Source organism: Lucilia cuprina, chromosome 4, assembly GCF_022045245.1.
Source record: "Lucilia cuprina isolate Lc7/37 chromosome 4, ASM2204524v1, whole genome shotgun sequence".
Taxonomy (NCBI): Eukaryota; Metazoa; Arthropoda; class Insecta; order Diptera; family Calliphoridae; genus Lucilia; species Lucilia cuprina.
Window position 1 is genome coordinate 2723172 of NC_060952.1, and position 23833 is coordinate 2747004.

The window sequence follows — 23833 nt, forward strand, 5'->3', positions numbered from 1 at the left end:
CTATAGTCTAGTCTATAGTCTAGTCTATAGTCTAGTCTATAGTCTAGTCTATAGTCTAGTCTATAGTCTAGTCTATAGTCTAGTCTATAGTCTAGTCTATAGTTTAGTGTATAGTTTAGTCTATAGTTTAGTGTATAGTTTAGTCTATAGTTTAGTGTATAGTTTAGTCTATTGTTTAGTGTATAGTTTAGTCTATAGTTTAGTCTATAGTCTAGTCAATAGTCTAGTCTACAGTCTAGTCTATAGTCTGGTCTATAATATATTCTGTATTATAGTCTATAGTCTAGAATTTATATAACACTCGTTCTGAAACATTTAGATCTTATATCTACAATTTTAGAAAAACTTCAAATTATTTTGTTTCAATGGGTTTAAATTGTTTAATTAATTAACATAGTATATAGAGTAATTAGTCAATTATGTAAAACAAAGTTCATTGAATTTTTGTGCGAAAAAAGAAATAAATTGAAATAGATTTACATATTGGGTGGCGTTAAATTAATTTAAAGTTTAACAACCTTTTTTGAAAAATTAAATTTGCACTATGTAGTTTTGGAAAAAAAATATAAGAAAAATAAAAAAAGGATTTTTTAAGTGTTCTTTCAAGGATTTATTAGAATATTAATATTTTGACAATTATATGAAATTATTATTTAACAAAATAATTAAAAAAATTGGCTTACGTGATTTTCAAAAAAAAAAAATTAACGAATTTAAAAATATATTCAACCATTAATTCTATTTCACTTTACTTCCTATATAAAAGTTTAAAACTTAGAGAGCTCTCAAAAAACGTTTGCATTCTAAAAGCGAAAAATATCAAAAATCTCTTAAAAACAGTAGATATTTTCGAATTATAATTGAATTTCTTTCGAAGGGAATGACAAAGATGCTGATAATGATGACGAAGATGAAATTCATAGACAAAGAGTGAAAGAAACCAGTTTAGAAATAAAACGTTTTCATTAACTATAAATTCTACGTCTACAAATTTGCTAAAAATAAAAAAAATAAAAAAAAAACAAAAAGTGTGCAAAAAATCTTAATTTGCTATTCAGTTTTTGAGTTGAAAGAACTTTTTGGCAAAACTATCGACACACTCAAGGATGACAGCTTGATTTTAAGATGAAAACGAAACTGTTCAACAACTAAAACACGGCGCTTCTTTTTTGTTTTCCTGACTGCATGCAGTTTCCTGTTAAAACTGTTAAAACTAGAAACAAAAAAAAACTAAAAATGAAAGGAAATTTATAAAAACGTAACTAGTTTTTTTTTATTAACTGTTTCACGTTTTTCGATGGGAATTTATAATAAAAATAAACTAATTTAAAAACTTTAATGGGCACATTGCATATTTTTAATTATAAACGGAAATAAAAGTATAACAACTACAACAACAAACATGCTCAGCAGCATAATCAAACGGTTTGTTTAGGAAGATGTAGTTTTATTTTCGGTGGGTGTTTTTAGGCCAAGTTTGGTACCAACACGTTTTATGATCAGTTACCATTTTGTAAAAAAAAGTCGTCTTGTTATTTTTGGTATTTTTTCTATGAAGTTGAAGTTCAATGTCGTTTACGTTGACCAGTTAAGAGAAAAAAACTCCATATGTGGATATTTGGTATTTAACATTTTGATCTTGAATTTAATAATCATAAAGAACAAAAGATACTTTAAATGATTTTAAGCCATATAATAAAATTGTGTATAATTTATAAACAAAAAGAAGTATATATATAAACATATGTCCGGGGAAAATAATAATGGACTATTAATTGTCTTAAATCAAAATAGAGACTGTAGTAATTTTGGCTAGACTGGATTTTGTCTATAAAATTTGTAGTCAATTATATTTGTATATTTGCAATTTGTATTTGATTTTTGTTTATTACTTATGGTTCTTAAGCAAGGTCATTGTCGGTGGGTAATTCCCTATTAAATTTATTATGATGACTTTACAATTTTTAAATTTATTTTAATGAGATGGTAAACATTTGTATATGTATGTTTCGATTTGATTTACATACATGAAAAAATTTGCTTACAATGGCGCGAAATAGAAAGAGAATTTGTATTAAAAATTTTAAATTAGTTAATATAAGAAGTTTAAACAGTAAGTACTGTTCTTAAGATAAGTAATTTTAAGAAAGTTCTGTAAATAGATTTTATAAAAACTTGTTATTCTTTGACTAAAAAAAATTGGATATTCCATATGTGTGAACCCTGAAAAAACTTTACTTACCCGGTAAGCAGGCGAGTAATATTGAAGCAATGTAGAACTACATACTTTTGAGATGAATAAATGGTTACAAATGTGCTTAACCGACTTTCCCGGGCTTAAACCTGGCTCTACTGTTATTTACCTATAATATTATTTTAAAGCTCAAGTTGAATTTATTAGTAATTTAACATCCTTAAACTTTGAGAAAGCAATTTCTACTTAAAATATCATTGGGATAGTGAGCAATTATGCCCGATATTTTAAGAATCGGGTAAGTCTGGTCACATCCAGAAAAAGAGGTGGTACAAGTACCTCTAGTTTAGATTTAGATCACATCCGATCTAGAGTGCTTGTGATCGGATGTGATCAAGAACTTGAGAAAAGTACTTGTACATGGACCGACAGAACCACTTAAAAAAATTACCACAGGTGTCTAAGATGCGCAATGGGCGGTGGTGAATCAACTAATAAGGTCACCACGTGGTTAAAAAAGTGCCATAGTGAAATAAGGTCAACGCGACGTTAATCCCTACGTAAAGCACTTTGGCATCTTGTGTCCACGCGTCAATTTTATAGTCCATAATATCCTTGTGTGCACGCTATATTTCGCAATTTTAATGATATTTTAATAAAAATTGGCACAACCGGAGAGCCGAAAACGGAATTATGTTAAATTTCCTAGCGCCTCTACAAAAGTTTAAATATTGGTTCCGTTTTTCGTTTCGAACATTAAGTACCTAAAACAACGTTGGCCAATTTATAAGTTTAGTTCCCATAAGATAATCTTTTAGCAATTATAAATTTATAAAAATCTTATAAATTTCTTAAATTAAATTTAACTTGTTAGTATCAATCATCATAGCAACCATTGTGTGGGATAAATTAAAAATTTACCAAAAAAAGAATCAAAAATACAAACTATGCACTAAAAAAATATGAATATAATAACAATAAAACACGCCCAACATAAATTATTTAAATTATTACGAGTATCAGATGAATTATTAAACTTGACAGATATGAATTTTAACAACAACCGAAATACAAAAAAAACAACAATAACTGCTAGATCATACGAGTAAGTAATTAATGTTTTTTCTTCTATCAAACTTAAAATGAAATTAAGATTTTATTTTAACCTGTTTTATATTAATAAATATTTGTTGTTTTTTTATCATCTTTGTTTATTACTATTTATTTAGTGGCAGTCCATAGTTTAATTAAGTATTTGCTGAAATTAAGTCAAGAACAGGTTTTTTTACCCCAAAGAAGCAAAAATAATAATTTCTGGCTTTTAAGGTAAAAATAATTAATAATGTGAAAGACATAAAAAAATTTAGTCAATAGGTTAGTAAATTAATGTCTGATGACTTTAACGTGTTTAAATATTGGTACTTTTTTGTAGTTTTTATATTTGTATGCAATAAACACTGAAAACATCACCATCAACGCCATCAACATCAACATCATCAGTCATTGGTTTATTAATTCTTTGTTTTTGCCTTAAAAACGTTTAAAACATTTATGTATGTTTTCGTTGGCTTTTACCAAATATTGCGTACTAAATATTGGCCTTAAATACTTGTATATATGTTTAACACAACTCAACAAATAATAATTTCAATAATTTCAAAGCATTTGTAAATGTCCGTCTGTCCATCTATGCACCCATTGTTTCGTGTGTGTGTGTATGTTTCTGCTTTTTAACAGATCATTGATTCCCCACCATTTGTTATCATCAAAATCATCTTCAGCATCAATGATTTTTATTTAATTTCAAAGATTGTTTTATTTTTTATGCTCTTCAATATTTGTGTTTTTTCTTTGTTATAATCATGACCCCACTCGTGTTTTTTTTTTATTCAAGCGCAAGAAAAAAACAAAACTTTTTTATTGGATCCATCCATGGTGAAAATGATATCAAGGTCGTTGAAATTACCAACATATGTACACAAACTTACACACACGTGCAGTCTTACAGTGAGTCTTGTAAATACATACGAGTTCGAGTATTTAGGTGGCGATACCAATATTTACACAGATTATTTCGTATATAAAACACGTGTCCCTCGCGCAACCTGTTAATTAATGCGTTTGTAGTTAAATGCAAAAATACTAACACCTGGATGTTGAAATAATTACAATTGGTTGAACTATTGGAAAAGATCATTGTAGTTATGTTCGTCATTTAAATGGCCATAGTGTCGATAAAACAAAAGAAATTCTTACATATCAATTTATCAGTGGTTTATAATATAGTATAATATTGATATGAATAAGGCCCAACAAATATACAATTTATTTTATAAAGTAAAATATCGGGCATTTTCTTTCGAAAATTTATTGCATAGGGGTGAAATTGGGTTCACATTATTAAACTTAAATATAAGCACGTAGAGACAAATTCGTTTCAAGATCGTTTGCAAATTATAAAATTATGTCATCAAATTTTACGTTCTTTTGCAACTAACAATGTTTTTTCTAAAAAGATGTTTAGCCCCAAAGATCGGGTCAAGCGTATTAACTTAAACCTGGCATTAGATTAAGGTTTTACCTTTTTTATTTGTTCATCCATTTGCCCCAGCAAAATACAATATAAAATGGATGTTGTTAAGTTTATGACACGATATCTCGAAAACCTTACATATGAGATATACTTTTCTGAGTCCAGATTCGAAATTAACTCTCTCCGATCCAAACAACTAAATATATACAAAGGCACATTATTTTTTTCGTTTTTCATTGCTACACAAAAACAAAAGCATAGAGGTTTAGTTCCTTGTAATAAATTCATATTCATCCTTTTATGCATTTTTATTAGAAATTTCGGTTCGATTTAACTTCGATAAGGATTTAGAAGTACCCAGTTTCAAAACATTTTCTCGGTCTTTTTGGTGGTCAAAGTTAAGTCAAGATGAATTTTTATATACATTTTTTATTAATTTTAAAGAATTATCAAAGTTAAGTCAAGTTGAATTTTTATATAAATTTTTTATTAATTTTAAAGAATTATTTATTTTAATACAAAAGATAAATATGTAGGTATATTAGGCTTATAACTATTATACAATTTTCGAAAATTTCAAAACGGTCCTATCCATTCATAAAAATTTACGTCAAAAAAGTATAATAATTTTCCCGAGCGTTAAAAAGTTTTCGCAGCAAATGCTCTGAAGTTTTCGATATTTACTTTAAAGGAATTTTGAATATTTTTAATACAAAACTGGAAATTTTCTGTAGTAAGAAATGTTAAAGTTAAGTTTAAAAGTAGCTTCCAAAAATGTATATTATTATATTAAAAATTCACTAAATTTGTTTGTAAGTGGTTTTAGAAAATAGATATGCCGCGGAAGGTTTTTGCACCAAAATGACATGAGAAACAGGTTTTCATTATCAGAACACGAAGTGATAGGGTCTATGTATATATGTATGTACATGTAGATGTGTACATATGTATGTATTTATACCCTACACCACTTTAGTGGGGAGGATATATTGTGTTTGTGCTGATGTTTGTAACGCACAATAATATTGGTCCTATACGCACCTTAAAATATAACAATCGGCTCAGAATAGTTTTCTGAGTAAATTAAGCTATGTCCGTCCGTTCATGTAAACTTTGTAATCAAACTACAGGTCGCAATTTTGAAGTCAATAATAATGAAATTTGGTACATTGTCTTCTATTGTCCCAGGGACAAAGCCTATTGAAAATGGTTAAGATCGGTCCATTATTTTACTTAGCCCCCATACAACTGTACCCCCGAATAGGGCTTGTAAACCGTAGGGCTTTTAAGTTCATAATTATGTTTAATATACTCGTATGTCGACAAAAAGCTACAAAACCAAGTACTATACTGGCCTAGATAACCCTCATTTGTCCCAAGCCCCGTTCAAAATTTGAATTAAATGTGCACAGTTTTATTCAACAATAAATAGCTTAAGTATATCTGAGGCAAGGTACAATTAATCTTAAATGTTTTATTATGAAAACTTAATCATATTTTATTTTTTGTAACAGGTGTAGGGTCGAGCGAGACCGACCATATAATTTCTTACTTGTTTTTGTTGTACAGTGTTATCAATACTAAAGCTATGTTCACACCTATCAAATGTTTGACAAAAATGACGTGACCCCTAAAAAATCTATATATTTGACGACATCAGTTCAAAACGTCTTTATTATTTGTTTCGATAATATTTGCAATTACAAAAATCATGTAGAATCAAAAATAAATTTACAAAAATTAGTAATTCCGTTTTTTGATAGATCTGAACATAGCTTAAGCATTTTTATTCGTCTAGCTTCTCATTTTGTGATCAACATCAAACACACGAAGGAAAATATTTATTCAGAACTTTTTAGAATTTTATAAGGATCCATATTTATGTATTTAAACATTAAAATTTATTATGCATGGATATTCAATATGGTGTGTATTAAAAATAAAAGCAATCGAGTTAGGGAACGGTGATGCAATTCCACTTACTTTTATTATTAAAGAAACTTTTGTGTTTTCCCAGGGTTATGTGTAAAATGTAGGTTAGTCAGTTTACCATCTAAAAACAACTAACAGCATCAGCCTGACCAGCAGCAGTTGTAGTTTCTTTCAATACACAATGGCAAATATTTGAAAAAAAGATATGTATAATAAAAATACAAATACTATTTTATGCAGCGAGACTATAACAATACAAAACAAAAAAAATAAAATTTATGTTAGACATTGTGGTATCTCGGTTAAACCTTTGTAAAGCAAAAAAAAAATAATAAAAAAAATCATTTATCATATTTCATAACATGTAATAATTAGTAATTTTATTAAATTTAGATTATATGGAACATACAATACATCATCAGACGCAAAAGTGATACAAATGCATTTATTCATTCATTCATTCAGTTGTTTATTAGTTTATACACTTGTCCTACATGTACGTGTGTTTGTAGATACATATGCAAGTTTTAAAATTAAAATTCAATTAAGAAAAATTATAACAATACATTTTCTAATGGTCAAATTTTATAATCTATTTTTTAAAGGGTGTGTTATGGAGTGCATTATCATCAGTTTTGAGTTGGTGTTGATATTATGATCATATAAATAGCATTGCCATATTTTCCATCTTCACATCTGTACTCTGTCATATAGTCTATAACTTTGTTTAATTTGATTACAAGTTTTAAGAGTTTTTTATTGATACTTGTACGATTATAACGTAGGTTGAATGCATTTTAAATAATGTCGCATTGGTCATCTTCTTTTATATTTATAATATATTTATAACAAAACAAATTGTATACAATTTGTCATTATATTGTGTTTTATTATAAAATTTGACGTAGGAAAGGTTATGTATGCAAATGAATTAAATCCAAATAATTGGAATTTTTTATTGCGGAAATATTAGCAAGTCCAATTTTTAAAACAAAGAAAAGAGAAATTAAAAAAAAAGAATGTCAAGTATTTAGAATAGATTAAATCCTACTAAAACTTAATTGTAGAAATAAATATATGGCGTTATAGAAACCGAAATAATCATCCGTTTAAGTCATTGCGTTTTAAAAACCGCAATATTAAACCCTCCAAAAAAAATCAATATTTAATATATTTTTTATTTAATTCTTCTTTAATATATTCAACAATATTAAAGTTTTTGCAGCAACAACTGTCTCGCGCCTTACTATTTGTTTATTCATATTTACATTACACTCCCAATAGTTATTCAAATTATTCGATCGAATTTTTTTATAGGTCAATGTCAATTATTAATTTAATGCAAAACTTACGATTTCAATAATAAGTTGTAATTAATTGACCATAGTATTGTGCACACATGATGTGACCTTAAAATAATAAAATTCTGACAAGTCATTTAACACGAAATAGATGTTTAAGAATCTACACGCAATTGAAAATCAATGATATTGAAGTAAATGAAATCTTCAAATCATAATGTATGTAAATATTCGCATTTATTATAATATATTAGTTTAACTTCGGTTAAGAGTCCATGGAAAATTTTAATTTTGAAATGTTACTCAACACTTTTCAAAAACAGTACTATTTAATATTAAAAGTACTAAATTACATTTCAAAATCGATATGAGTAATATTTTTACTAACCTTTTGACTAGTACGTACATATGTATATGTACTGTATTATTGACGGATATGTATACGGTCTAGACTATGAACAAGTCTATAGACTAGACTATGGACAAGTATATAGACAAGTGTTGCCCATGGTCTAGTTTGTTAATTAATCTGTTGAATATTTTATGGTCTAGTCTATTGACTTGTATGTGGACTAGTCTGCTGACTGTTCCATGGACTGTCCTAATGGCTGATCTATGGACTGGCCTATTGACTAGTCTATTTGTCGTAGATCTGCAGAATTAAATCTATAGATCTGTGGAATTTCATTTACAATAACATGTAGTAAAAGGGTAGGAATAAGAACAGTCTGTAATGACCTTAGCTTGAACTTGGCATTCCGATCTAAAACAATAAAAATATGATCGATCGAATATGAACGATCGTATTTTGGTGGCCATGATGTATGAATCGTATGATCAGCTTAACAGCCATCAGAGCAAGTAATATTGTTTTAGTGAGTTTTACACAAGATATTGTAAATTATTGAAAATTTAAATAAATTATTTAAGCAGCGATTTTTAGAAGTTGTAACACGATAAATAGAATTTTGCAAAAAAAATATGAGTGCAATATCACGAAAATTTAAACAATGTGCGAAAACGTCCTGAAAGAAAAAGATGTTTTGAAATAATTAAACGTTAGGAAAATTTTAACATAGTAAACAATTTATGTTTAAATTTAATTTTAATTTTGTTTAAAACTATGCTAAACTAATTGGCGTTATTTCAGCCATCCCTGTCCTCTGCTCAACGACATTTGTATGACTATTATAGAAGCCCCTTAATCAGATTTACTCTATGCAAAAGATTCACACCATTACCTGACGAATTAATCTACTCTTCCATTACTATAAATTTGAAGTTATTCAAATTTGAATAAAATTATTTACAAACGTAATCTTTACGTAATCTTTATTAAATATGAATATAATGGCAATAATAACAATGTTGCCTTATAAATAGAACAATTTAACAAAAATTAAGAATTAAAGAGAGATAATTAACAGTAATTATAACAACAATTATCAATGAAAGTTATTATAGAAAATATAAAAGATAACTATTGTTATAAGATACAAAAATAAACTTGTTATCTAATTTAAAATTATTATATTTTAATTATTCATTTAATCCCAAATCGTTTAAGTATTTATTGAATTATTTTTGCCATTAATAGAATAATTACTTTATTATCTTTATGTAAGTAAAATATTAATAGATAAATTCAACCTTACACAGAAAAAAGTTTCAGCATAAATATTATAAACTGTTTTCATTGACAAAATTTAATAATATTTAAGATAAGTTTCTAAATTGTATGAATTTTCTTCTTTTACAATTTTTTTATAAATATTATAAAAGATTTTAAAAAATTTCGTTATGTACAAATTCATACATTTTATGAATTTTTAATATTCTAAATGAAAATGGTTTAGGAAAACGTAATGTTCGATTCATAATATTATTTATTCCAAAATTCACTTTAGATATGATATAATTTTTTCTCTGTAATTCAAATATAAGTTCAATAAGTTCCTAAATAAGTTCTTAAGTATGTTTTTCTTTTATACACTTGAAATCTACATAAGTTTACTTATTTATTTTAATTTACATTATATTAAAATTAAGGTTCTTAAAGCCATGGTTTGACAAAATTTTAACGAGTTTTTCCCACCTGTTTGTAATAGAGTGATGTTATAGAAAAACTGACCTCTAAATTTAATGTATTAAAAACGTCTGCTCTTGTACTTTTCACAGGCACATTAAATATTTAATTAAAGCACTTTTCCTTGCTGTTGTTTGTCAAGAAACTTATAAAAAAGCTTTCATTGTTGTCTTGTTTTTATAAAAACGCATAAAGGAAATAAATAGGTAACAACATTTGACAATAGATGGCGCCGAAATACAATTTGATGTATTTTAGTATAGCAACCGTTTTAGCAAGGCGAATTCACATAAGGTGGTGTTATTCACTCATCTGATTGTATATATCTTCACTTGACTTGTAAGCACTGATGTGAGAGAGTTTGTTATTGTTTATATTTTAATATTTAAATATTTTCTCAGTTAAAACTTAGTAAAACTTCGTTATTTTTAATTATTTATGTGAAAAATCTGAAAATACTGAGGAGTACTATTATTTTATACAACTAGTGACATAATTGTACGTATAAGTAAATTATGTATTAGAAAAATATATTTTCTTTTTATTAAATGTTAACAATTTAAACATAATGTGACTAACTAATAAAATTCTGTTACGGAACACCTTATATTAAGTAACCCAGCAGTTGTTTTCCATATTATAGAAAAAAATTTAAATCTATTAAATGTATATAATATAAACTCTAAACATGATTTTCTACTAAAATTCTGTTCCGTTACATTTTATGATAACAAAATCCAGACGACGGTAAAATTTTTCATTTATAACAAACAGGAATAATTAATTAATTATTCCATACAGGAATAATTAAATTAAATGAATTCCCAATTATTTTTTTAATTGGGTACCAACTACATGAAAAATGTTTCGCTGTCGAACTACCACCACCTTATGTAAATTCGCCTTGCGTCTAAGGCAGAAAATTTAACGGCGGCAGCTTTGAAATTTTCACGGCGGCTAGTTCTAGTCATCATTAAGCCGAACCGTCGCAGGTCTCTGGCAAGAAGTGCGGTATTTATATCTAAAAATAATAAGAAAAGTATAAAAAACATCGGTAATAATTCATAAGTAAATATTGTGATAACCAAAAAAACTATGAACGCTAAAGTGTTTTAACAAAAATAAAAATTTTATTTAAACATAGAAATTTTAAAAAACTCGCAACTTTGGCAAACTAATTTTGTTTCAGATTTGCGTGTATATTTTTCTATAAATGAGAAAAAATATGTGTTTTAGATAAAAAAAATTATGCTGTAATAGTTTGCAAAAAATACAAAAGTGCAAATATTTGTTATTTTAAATTAAATACATACGTAAAAGTATTTCATTTATAATAAATATTTGTGTGTTAGTAGCTTTTTTCATTTTACAAACAAAATTACATTTATTTGTAATTTTACTTTTTGGATTTTCTTATTTTGTTGTTTATTATTTATTATTTTAAAGTGCATTTCAATGGAATTTATTAACACTAACCCTTTTACCCCCACATTTGATGGAATTTTTTTAAGGGTGACACAGACAGACAGACGATTTGTGCTCACTCCTAGTGAGATTTATTTAGTAAAAGTAAACAAATATTAAGTGTTGTCAATTTGTGTGCTTATTTGTTAATTTTAGAGAGTTTGACCATCCAAGCATTTTTGGGGAAAATACTATTTCGGCACTGAACAGATAATATTCTGATATTTTAAATTACTTAACTTTCAACAATTTAGTATTCATTTAAACATCTTACCTCCTTCATATATGTACATTAGGATGTCCCGTGTTGCGTATTAATGTACTAATAGAAGAAAAATAAAAAATATATGAAATATATGAGAAAATAATAAATTAATAGAAATAATATTAAGAACAAAAAAAAAGAGTTTTTAACTTTTATTGAAAGACTTCAAGCCCAACAAATAATAAATTGTGAAAGTACTAACAAAAGGTCTACAAACACCTCAAATAACAAAAAATATAGGTATTAGGTAGAAAACTTGTTCGTTAGTGGCTCATCTTCAACCCACTAGGCTGACTTTGGAAGAATCTTGTTAGCCGCTCCTTCCCGGTTTTGGATACGTACGGTGCTACAAAAAAGTATTCAAGGTTTGCCGAGGTCCGCTTATTAAAACTTTTAAACACGAATTTCAACTCATATCGTGATGTTCAATACTTAAGCTAGGAAAGTTTTTGGTATGGGTTTAACTGAACAACTTTCAAAGTCCAGTTAACAGTCCAACTAAAATCCCAAAAAAGGTTTTTATCGTAAGAATCTTTTAATGATTTTAAAATATGTATATACTGTCAATAGGTTTCTAAATACTAAAACAAATAAATTTAAATTTAAAGATAAACGAAAAACTGAAGAACAAAAATTTGAAAAAAATTAACACTCTGTTAATTTTTTATCTCTATTACCTACTCTCTTTTAATTTTTCGTTCTATCACTCTTACTCTCACATTCAAGCCATTTCTCTCTTAATAATTTTATTTTGAATTTGTATGATAACAGACAAGAGTAAAAAATTAAGTATTTTACTAACTAAACAAAAAATATAAAATTTAGTCGTAGCTGCTACTTCGGCCGTGTTCAACGTGTTATTTTTTAAACTCTAGACATTGAAAAAAAAATACAAAACGCATTAGTGCAAAAACGTAAAAAATTGCATTCATAAAAAAAGAAACTTAGAAACTTTACTGTAATAATAATTAAATAAAACAACAAAAACCTTAACTAAAAATGGCTCAAAAGACAAGTGTATGCATTGTGGGTTCCGGCAACTGGTAAGTTTATATTTTTTAATTATGGTATTTAATTGTTTCTATTATTTTTTTATATTTTTGCATTCAATAAAAATTATATAATTTTTATTTACATAATATTAAAAAAACTATTTTTTAAATTAAATACTAATTGCATTTTCTATTTTGTTTTTTTTTTAGGGGTTCTGCTATAGCCAAAATTGTGGGTGCCAATTGTGCTAACTTGCCCGAATTCGAGGAGCGTGTCACCATGTATGTGTATGAAGAAATGATCGATGGCAAGAAATTGACAGAAATCATTAATACCACCCATGAGAATGTTAAATATTTACCCGGACACAAGTTGCCACCAAATGTGGTAAGTTCAATGTTCAGATTTTCATATCTTATGGAAAAGTTTTTTTTTTGCTTCTTATCAACTAATTTCGTTATTGAATTTAGCCAAATGACTAATTGTTTAATAAGGCGATAACTGATAATATTTGTACCATGACCATTAAACAATTAAACTTTGAGTATCTAGAAAAAAATAACAATATTAAATATGGAAATTTATTTTTTTTTTTGCCTTTTTAACTATTTTTTTTTATTATCAAATAATTAAGTTTTATCTTTATTAGAATTTTATCTTATTACAGCATTAGTTTATTTCATATATTTTAGTTTTAGATTTCTTATGTAATAAATAATTTGTTTGTAAAATGTAGAGATTAAAACAAAAAAGAAACAAAAGTAAAATATTTCAAGAGCATTAACAACAAATGCTATTTGTCGAGTACATCATCTCTTTAGTTTAGTGCATGCAAGACAAGAGTTGCCAAATTTCAATTTATTAATTTTAAAAAAAGTCATTTTAAAATTTTTTTCTAAACGGAGAAAATTAAAAAAAAAACTTTTTAATTTTCATTAACGACACGTGCAATTTTTAAATAATTTATATTTTTTTGAGTTCTAAAGATCATTTATTCCAAAAATCGTGTTTAAGTATGACTTAATTAAGTCTTTCTTTTTTTTTGACTATTATTTATCGCTGAATATATTTATGGCTAAATGAAATTTAAATTCAAATCACGTTCTAATTTGGTTTTGTCGATCTTTACAAATATGTACAATGGATTTTAAAATATACATATTTTTGTTATACCATTTCTAATTAACCTAATTCCATTTATGAATGCAAAAACTAATTCTAAAAACCTAACTTTTTTATTATAAACTATTTTAAAAGGCTTTCCGATAAATAAATGTTTTTCTTTTTTTTTTTTTTTGCTGAATTACCAACTTCTAACCAAAGACATTCTGTATTTCACAGCAATTTGTTTTAATTGTATTACTAATATAGAATTTTTTCTCATTATTACAAATTAAAGTATTTTCTAATTAAAAAACCACTTGGCATTTCTAACATGTAATTAGTTTTAAATTTTATTTACACTTTATTCTCATTTATTTATTTTTAAAAACTAATTTTAAAACTTATATACAAACTGATTTGATGTAGTTTCTAATACAGCATTAAAAAACTAAATTTCTTATTTAAAAAATTCCATTCCCAATAATCAATTTCAAATCTTATGTAAAAATTTGTGACCATATGTTTGTGCCTAATGCACCACTCACTCCATTTGTTCTTATAAATGAAAGTAAAATTCTAGCCTAACATGTATTTACTATGCACCCCGGTTTCCAATATAAACAACATACTACTTGTCTTTGTTGGTATTACCTAATCTAAAAAACATTGACATTGAAATTTTTCATTGTTACGATGGTTTATTTTTAAAATTTAAATAGAAAAAGATAAAGAATATGAATGTGGAAAGTTTTTCTTGTTATGTTTTCTCTTTTGATATATTTATATATTCTTTCAATGTTGCACATTGGCAAAGAGTGTGAAAGACTGTCATGTCATTATTTCAATTTGTTTTAATGTAACAATCAAACACTGCTGCTCTTGACGTCATGTAAAAACTAGCAGAGATGTAAAATTGAAATTTTGAAAGTTTTCTAAATTGTTATCAATAATTTAAATAAGCAATACTTTAACTATATGTTTAACAAAGTTGCAAAGAAGTTTTATTTGAAATATAAACAAGTTTTGAAATAAGTCTAAATATCCATCCCCGTATACCTTTCTCCACCCTAGTGGTTTGATTACTTGATGAACATTGTAGTTTCTGTATAAATGTATTTGTATGTATTTTATTTTTAATGCAATTTTCTCTCTTAACTATATGAGGGAGATGTTTTTCTCTTGCTTTTCTTTTTCATTGTTTTTAAATGAAAGTATAGCTTTTTTTCTCATGCATTAATGCCATTGGTAAGAACTGTAGGTCAAGGCCAAACATATTTATAACAAAGTTTGTTTTTATTGTTGCCAGGGTTTCTTGACTTTGTTTTGATAAAATATTTTGCAAATTGTCATTTGGCACTGTTAATATTATGTAAATTTATTTTGCAAATATTTATGTTTGTCAATTTACATTAATTTTCAATATTTAAAATTTGTTATTTCTTCTAATTTAAAATAGATTTTTATATGTATGTTACTAAACCATAACAGTTAAATTAAAGATTTTTTCTGAACCAAATCTAAATGTAGATAAATAGATAGATAGATAGATAGATAGATAGATAGATAGATAGATAGGTAGGTAGATAGGTAGATAGATAGATAGATAGATAGACAGACAGACAGACAGACAGACAGATAGATAGATAGATAGATAGATAGATAGATAGATAGATAGATAGATAGATAGATAGATAGATAGATAGATAGATAAATATATAGACAGGTATATTTCTGGAAAGAATTAAGTATTTTTAAAATATTGAAATCGAAATACACTTATTTCTGTTTGTTTTATAACTATGTCGGCCTAGTTCTAAAAGTTTGCACATTATACATAATACTTATTTCATTGTACAACAATTAACTACAATTATATTGCAATCAATTAATTAATATATATTTTTTACCATAATATGAAATTTATTGTTAGCGAATTTCAGAATCTTATCATTTAAACTTTAAAAATTTCAAGTTCTATAAAAAAAGTAAACAATGTTCATATATGGCCTTCAGACATACATAAATATAAATGTTGTATGTATTTTGAAAAAAAAAATTACCGATAAAAACAAATATACCCATCAGTCATAACAATCGTATGTTTTTTGATGCTTATCAAAAATCAAACATTTATCTATAAAATTTCTTCTATGAAAGGAAATAGAATCAAAACCACGAACGGCTATCAACAAAATGCACCGTTCCCACGACAATTGGATCTTCGCTCCGGAACGACCCGAGTCATACTCGGCCAAAGATTGTCAACCCAGCGACAACTGTATCAACCGAAAGTTTTTTCCCCAGGAAAGAACTATCGGCCACAGTCGAGCTGTTACAACAACAACAACAAAATGCACTTAAAAACACACTGATATATATGTGCGTATATGATATTTAAAACTTCATAAGTGGATTATATAAATTTTGTTAAAACAAATGATTATGAAAAAAAAAATTACAATATTTTTTTTTTTTTTTTTGATAAAGATTTGTTATTTCAATATTAACTAACTTCTAAACATTATATATGTATGTTTATTAAGTATAGTCGCTTGTCGTCACAATTTTCATTTCATGCTAAAAAATTTGTAAATTTTCGTTTACTTTTGTTTTTATTTATAACTTGTATTTGGCACTTTTACTTGATTTATTTTTTAAATATGTATACATTTATATAAAGAAATAAGCAAACAAACAAGTTTATTGAACTTTGTCTCCAAGTTGTTGCTTTTATTTCCAAAAGACCAAACAAAATAAATACCCAACCGAACTTGTTATGAAAAACTATTTATGCATGTAAATTGTTAAATACTTAAATGCAAAGTGTATGGATAAATTGTATGTATTAAATTTTATCAACGCAGCATTAAAAACCGTTTTTAAGGTTCATTAAACATTAACAGAAAAAACATTTTAAATAATAATCTAAGAATTACTTGTTATTTATTAATAGAAAAGGCATAACCAAAAAGTTTTATAGTTTATAAATAACTGTATTTAAGCTTACAAGGCGAAGCAATCCGTATAGTTATAATAAATTACATATACATATGTATCTATCTACAATGTAGATTCTACATATTTGATTGTATAAAGCTGATGTCATTTAATTAGTAATAATATAAAGAAGTGAATTAATCTAAGATATCTCAATTTGTTTTTTTTATTATTTAAATAATTAATAAGAGATTTACTTAAAAAAGTGATTTTTTAAAATGCAATGAACTTTCTTAATAAGAAATCTCATTATTTGAATGCGTGTTAGATAAATACATATATTTTCTTGACAAAGGCTGTCTAATGGTTTTTTATAATGTTTACATTTCTATTTTTTGGCATGGAATCAAGAAAAAACGACTGCATATAAAAATTGGCTTATTTGTTTATAAATTTAAATATGTATGTTGCAAAAAATTTTAATATTTTTTTCTTTTACAAAAATAGAAATAAATTCCAAATGACATGATTATAAGTATGACATGTGCGCATTCAAAAAATATACAAATTGTTTATATACTAAACACCTTTTCAATTAATCTGATAACCTTTTCTTTCGCCAAAATCTAAAATTATATTTTTATTTACTGAAGAACAGAAAAAAGGGAAAAAACAAATCCAATAATCTAAAAAAGGCAATTCTACTTTTTAGATTATAAACTAGACTATAGACTAGACTATATGCTAGACTATAGACTAGACTATAGACTAGACTATAGACTAGACTATAGACTAGACTATAGACTAGACTATAGACTAGACTATAGACTAGACTATAGACTAGACTATAGACTAGACTATAGACTAGACTATAGACTAGACTATAGACTAGACTATAGACTAGACTATAGACTAGACTATAGACTAGACTATAGACTAGACTAGATTAGACTATAGACTAGACTATAGACTAGACTAGATTAGACTATAGACTAGACTATAGACTAGACAACAGATTGGACTGTAGAGTCTATTGACTGCATATCAAAGATATAAAAAGTAGCATTAAATGCGTGAGGAATTTTTTGATACTAAAGTGCTGAATTTTGAATAGAGATTATACACAAATCCACAAATAACCATATTGGTTAGTCTATAATTATTCTATATTCTTTTTATCAATGGTTTATAACAAATAAAAAACTTTACACTCCTGATTAAAACTCTTATTTTCGATCTCTTTTTTCTATAATTAAACACTCCGGAAGTTAATATTTTTATTTTATTGTGTTCACCATATTGTGTTTTTGGTATTTGAATAAAAATATGATTTAACTATTCTCAAGTTAGCGTAGGCCCTAAGTAGTTGCTTAATTTATAACCAAAAAGGTAAAGAGTATTAAATAACATGCTAATTTATTGCTCAATTTCAAAACAAACTAAATTTTATAAATCATAAACCTTTGCTTAAGATTAGTTTTACATTTTAAACTGAGAACAATGACAACATATATCTCTATATAATACTAAACTCTAAAGTCTAGACACCTTTACTTATTTCTTTAAAATAATTTATAATTTTATTATTTCCAAAACCTATTTTGTATGGAAATGAGGTCGGCTTTTTCACAATTTATGTAAATATATATGTATATGTGGAGTGTTTATTTTTATTATTCTTATTATTTGACGTAATTTATTTGTTATCAACAAAAATACAAAAAACATTTGTTTCTATATTTAATAAAAAAAATACTTTGAAAGGGTTTGAAAGAAAGAAACTTTTGTTTATTTTTAACTTAACATTTCTGTTTTGAATGAAAACAAAACAATTAAATTATTTAAATTCATATAGATAAGCTTGCAATACAAGTGACAAGTTTCTATGACAAAAAGTGGACTAAGACACACTTTAATATGTTAGGAAATAGGTGATTTTTTTTTTAATTTATTAATATGACATTTAAAATATAACAAAACCAAAGATAACCTGTTTATTTTGATTTTATTGAAATTGAAAGCACACTTGTATTACAAATATTATTTAATATTTGTTTAAAAACTTCAATTGTTTATTGTGAGAATTCTTTTCAAAATATTTGTAAATAAATTGTTAGATAAAACAATTTAATTTGATTTTACAAAATTTGTGATAACTTTCATTAATTTAAGCAAATACACCCTTTAATGTTTATTTTAGAACTTAAACCATAAATTCCAAATTCCTTACTAAGAAGCCGTATAATAAACGACTCTATATTTAGTTTAATTTAAACATAGCAACACTTTAATATATACAAATATTATTTAGCTTTATCTATTAAATTAGTTAAAGGCCAACGCCAAAAAATATCAATAATACTTTTTGAATTACGTCTAGAGATTGCTTATCTCTAATTAAAAACATTAACCAAATTAAATTTTTAAATAAAAAAATATATTTTCTTTATTTTTAGGTTGCTGTACCCGATTTGGTAGAGGCTGCCAAAGATGCTGATGTCTTAATTTTCGTTGTACCCCATCAATTCATTCCCAATTTCTGTAAACAACTTTTGGGTAAAATTAAGCCCAATGCTGTAGCAATTTCCCTAATCAAGGGCTTCGATAAGGCCGAAGGTGGTGGCATTGACTTGATCTCACACATTATTACCCGTCATCTTAAAATTCCCTGCTCTGTACTTATGGGTGCCAATTTGGCCAATGAAGTCGCTGAGGGACAATTTTGTGAAACCACAATCGGTTGTCGCGATGCTAAATATGCCAAAACCTTACGTGATCTCTTCCAAGCCAATCACTTCCGTGTGGTAGTGGTTGAGGACTCAGATGCTGTAGAAATCTGTGGTGCTTTAAAGGTAGTTGTGAAAAACAAATGATGTAAATTAAAAACTTAATCTATTTTCTCTTTTTAGAATGTGGTAGCCATGGGTGCTGGTTTCGTTGATGGCTTGGGTTTGGGTGACAACACCAAGGCCGCTGTTATTCGTTTGGGTTTAATGGAAATGATTCGCTTTGTGGAAATCATGTATCCCGGCAGCAAATTGTCAACATTCTTTGAAAGCTGTGGTGTAGCTGATTTAATTACCACCTGTTATGGTGGTCGCAACCGTAAAGTGGGTGAAGCTTTCGTTAAATCTGGCAAAACCATTCAACAATTGGAAACTGAAATGTTGAATGGACAAAAATTACAGGGTCCTCTTACTGCCGAAGAAGTTAGCTACATGTTGAAAAACAAAAACTTGGAAGAAAAGTAGGAAATAACTTATTTTGTTGTAATTATATAATATATTTATTTATTTTTTTGCTTTTAAAGGTTCCCCTTATTTACCGCCGTTAATAAAATCTGCACTGGTGCCCTTAAGCCTCAAGACTTAATTGAATGCATACGCATTCATCCCGAGCATATGTAAGTTGTTCTTCAATTTGTGTGTAAATTTTCTTCTTTCTGTCTTATTTTTATTATTTTTAAATGTGCGTCTATTTTTTTTTTTAATTTTTTAAATTGCAAAATATTTTAAAGAGTGTGTTCACATTTTGGTGCAAATGCGTCGTTTTTTTAAATAGCTTTTTTAAATTTAACTTTTGCCAATTTGCTTTCTAGAATTTAAAATATATTTGCGGCATATTTTTATTAACTTTACTTTTACTTTCATTAAATTCTTAATTTCTTTAAGTATTTTTTATATTTTTTCTTTAAGTTATGCTATTTATGTTTTATATTTAGAAATATTAAGGTCGTGCTGTATTGAACTTGATTAAAATTAAAGAGTTTTTGCCTAATGCGCTTCGTTTAAAATTTTTTTAGAGAAAATTGCAAGATTGCTATATTTGATGAATTGTATATTACAATTATTTTGAAATTTGATCAAAGGATATAAAAAAAATTGGAATATTGAAAAGCTGCTAAATTCATTGATCTTGATTTTTGTAGTTTTTAAACCTTCCTTCAGAAGTTGAATTTAGATTCTAAACATTACAATATAACCTGTTATTTTTAGGAAAAAAAACTTGAGTTTTATTAGTTAAATACAATATTTACTTACTAGTATTAAAATAAACTCGTTATATTTGCTCCAAACTGTGACAAGACCTCGTAATAATTTATTTTGTAATTGTAATTATAAATTTTCTGTTTAAATTGTAACTAATTAAATATAATTTAATTAATGTTTAAACATCAATCTTACAGGATTCAGAATGAAAACAATTAGTTTTAAAGCAAACACTTCTCAAATAACATTAAAAACAAAAAAACTTCAAATACATTTTCTAAGTAAAACATGAAAACCTACACAAAATTTGTGAAACTGCACCAACCCACTGTTCAAGCATTTTGCACAAGAAAATGTTCTATAGAAACACCAAAGAAAAAAAAAACTATTGTAAATAACTAAAATTTGCAAAATGTTAAAAAGAAATTGGGCATATTTGTAAACAATCAGTTATAAATCAAAAACTATTTATTGTAATTTTTTTTTAATTTAAAAATTTTCCTTTTTACCTTTCTCTCATGCAACTGTAGCTAATAGTATATCATTTGACGTCATTTTCAGCATAACATTTTAATCATCATTTGTTGTTGTTTTGTTTTTAGGCAATCATCATTACTGCCGGCACCAAAGCTCTAATAAGTTGTTACCCAGTCCTTACAAAAACAAAAAAACCATAATAAAACCAATAAACAAAAAAAAGCCATTACATGTTTGCAAGTCTTAAATAAATAACAAGCAAAAAAAGCTTAATAATAATAGTGTGTTACTGTCTAAATGCAAAACTAATTGAACAGCAACATGTCACACTACTATACTTCTTAACACTACCACCAACACCAAACACCTGACTTACTAAACCACATAGTTATGGAATCATTATTAAGTTTAAAAACTAAATTTTTATAAAATTTTAATTTTACAAAAAAATAAACGGTTTAATGCTCAAGACTGTCTTGGAAAATATTAAAGTCTACTTTTAGCTGTTTTGTTTATATCTAAACATCTCAAAAGTAGACTTTAATTTTAGATCGAACAGCTGTTAAACTGGGTTTCCTTTGATATGCTTTTATTTTAAAGCACAATTTAACACATCATGTCATTAGAATTTACTATTTTTGTTTTATTTTCTTTTTTTTTATTAATTAATTTTTAATTTTTAAAACCTTTTTATTTCTTTTATTATTTTTGCTATTTTTGTACATAATAAAGTGTAATTAATTGTTATAATATAAAATGCATTATAAAACTAAATTAAAAAAAAAAAAAACATTTTTATAGTTAATAAATAAATAAAAATTTTTCTAGAAGAAAATTCCAAAATCATGTTTCTTTTACAGCTTAATTGGCCTTTAAAAAAATTGTTTTAATTTAATTTGAACACCAAAAAAAATGTTAAATGTAGTGCTTGTCATTGCCTAGAATGTTGATGAGTTCTTCTGACTTTCTCTTACATTTCATAAACCTTATTATTTTCTTTCTTTATTCCACAGGCAAAAATTATAAATTATTTGTAAAAAAATCTGCCTAAAATTATTTAAAAAAAAATACTTATTCAAACAAACCAAACAACATCCTCCTAACCTTGATAAGCTTATAACTTAAACGCATAAACTGTGATTTGTTTTTTTTTAATATAACATCACTATCTAGAAGAAAAAAACAACAACAGCACAATTTAATTTCTTAGATTGCCTTGGAAAAAAATTACAACAAACTAAATAACAAAAATATATTGGTGCTTAAATATTAATATAAAAAAAACTTTACTTTTAAACACCCTTAAGATTTAAAGGCATATCTTCTTAAACTCCCTCTCAAAAATAAAACAAACGAAAACTATCAAACTTGATCTTTTAACTAAAATTTTATTTTAAAGAAAAAAACCAACAAAACAATTGTATTTTTAAAACTATATTTAAGTTGTAAGTAAAACAACACTTTTACAACTAAATATTTTTGTTACAAGAAAAAAACAAGAACGAATAAGTACCTTAAACTAAAACATAAATTAAAGAAATATATTTAATAAGTAAAAAAAGCAAAGAAACAACCAAATACAAAGAAACGAATTAAGGACGACCATTTATTTTATTGTATAAAAAAGACCATAAATACATACATATTTTAGTTTATAATTAAATAACAATGAAACAAATTTTAGTTAATATTTGTCAAAGTAAATAAATAAACAAATACTATATAAATTATATAGATAAACTAAATCCCAAAAAATATGCAATATTGTTTATTATTGACTTAATTATCATCAACAAAAACACTGGATGAGTGTGTGTGTGTAAGTAAACTTATTTTGTTTATTAATAAGTAAAACACTATGTAGTATTTGAAAACATTTAGTACACACTCTTGTTTTTGGTTTATTTTATTTTGGTTTATTTCAAGTGGCATAATTATTGGCTGATGAGAACTTTGAACAAACACTCAATAATATTCAAGTAGGTATTTGCATTCAAATTTGTTATCGTTATTTGTATTTTGTTATTTTGTCTACTATTGTTTATACATGTGTTAATTGGTTATACGAGGGTTGGTTGTTTTTTATAAATTGATCAAGATTAGAGCAATATTATTGATTAAATATTCATATTATTTTAATGTAACAGTTTGATTACAATTAAGACCACAATTGAAATTTAACAAAATTGGTTATTTTATAAAAATATTTTTTGGTCTATTGGAATGATCTGTAGAAAAAACTTCAATTTATAACCAATTGATTAAGAACAATTCGTAAAGTATTAATTGACGCTTTAATTTATAATTTTTGCCTATTTAGTTTTGTTTGCACTAGTAGTTTCTCAGTTTAAAAGAACATTGTTACTATATTCCATAAACTTATTTATGAGATAGACTAATACATATATGCAATAGTGGACTTTTGACTAGTCATCGAACAGGTCTACTTAATAGCCTATAGAATAGACAATGGACTTCTCTACTGACAGACCTATTGAATAGTTTATTAACGTCCTTCCCGCTTTAAACTATGGAATCGATAGAATGTGTGCATGCTG

At 26.0% G+C, this 23833-nt stretch overlaps 1 protein-coding gene and 1 long non-coding RNA gene across 4 annotated transcripts; one reads left to right on the plus strand and one right to left on the minus strand.

Moving 5' to 3' along the window:
* Window positions 1-10525: 10525 nt before the first annotated feature.
* Window positions 10526-12310, minus strand: LOC124419464. The gene is made up of 3 exons (XR_006940626.1): window positions 12118-12310; window positions 11785-11832; window positions 10526-11067 (listed from the first exon to the last, which is right to left on the minus strand). It is a non-coding gene; the product is annotated as an uncharacterized LOC124419464 (long non-coding RNA).
* Window positions 12311-12618: 308 nt separating this feature from the next.
* LOC111690481 (glycerol-3-phosphate dehydrogenase [NAD(+)], cytoplasmic) lies at window positions 12619-22811 on the plus strand. 3 transcript variants are annotated; one of them, XM_023452962.2, is made up of 6 exons: window positions 12619-12818; window positions 12978-13155; window positions 19266-19661; window positions 19719-20056; window positions 20120-20212; window positions 21401-21551. In XM_023452962.2, exons 1-6 carry the CDS (start codon window positions 12775-12777, stop codon window positions 21432-21434), a joined length of 1083 nt encoding a protein of 360 aa, XP_023308730.1. In that variant the 5' UTR covers window positions 12619-12774; the 3' UTR covers window positions 21435-21551. The 3 variants fall into 3 exon arrangements, with proteins under 3 accessions (XP_023308730.1, XP_023308733.1, XP_023308734.1); XM_023452965.2 differs by having other exon boundaries at window positions 20996-21488; XM_023452966.2 differs by lacking the exon at window positions 21401-21551 and adding an exon at window positions 22289-22811 and having other exon boundaries at window positions 12621-12818.
* Window positions 22812-23833: the final 1022 nt, after the last annotated feature.

Excerpts from the sequence above, each read along its gene's own strand:
- LOC111690481 (XM_023452962.2), top strand. The coding sequence starts at position 12,775 with ATGGCTCAAAAGACAAGTGTATGCATTGTGGGTTCCGGCAACTG. Across the intron at positions 12,819-12,977 it reads ATTGTGGGTTCCGGCAACTG|GGGTTCTGCTATAGCCAAAA; the intron begins GTAAGTTTATAT and ends TTTTTTTTTTAG. Across the intron at positions 20,213-21,400 it reads CGCATTCATCCCGAGCATAT|GCAATCATCATTACTGCCGG; the intron begins GTAAGTTGTTCT and ends TTTTGTTTTTAG.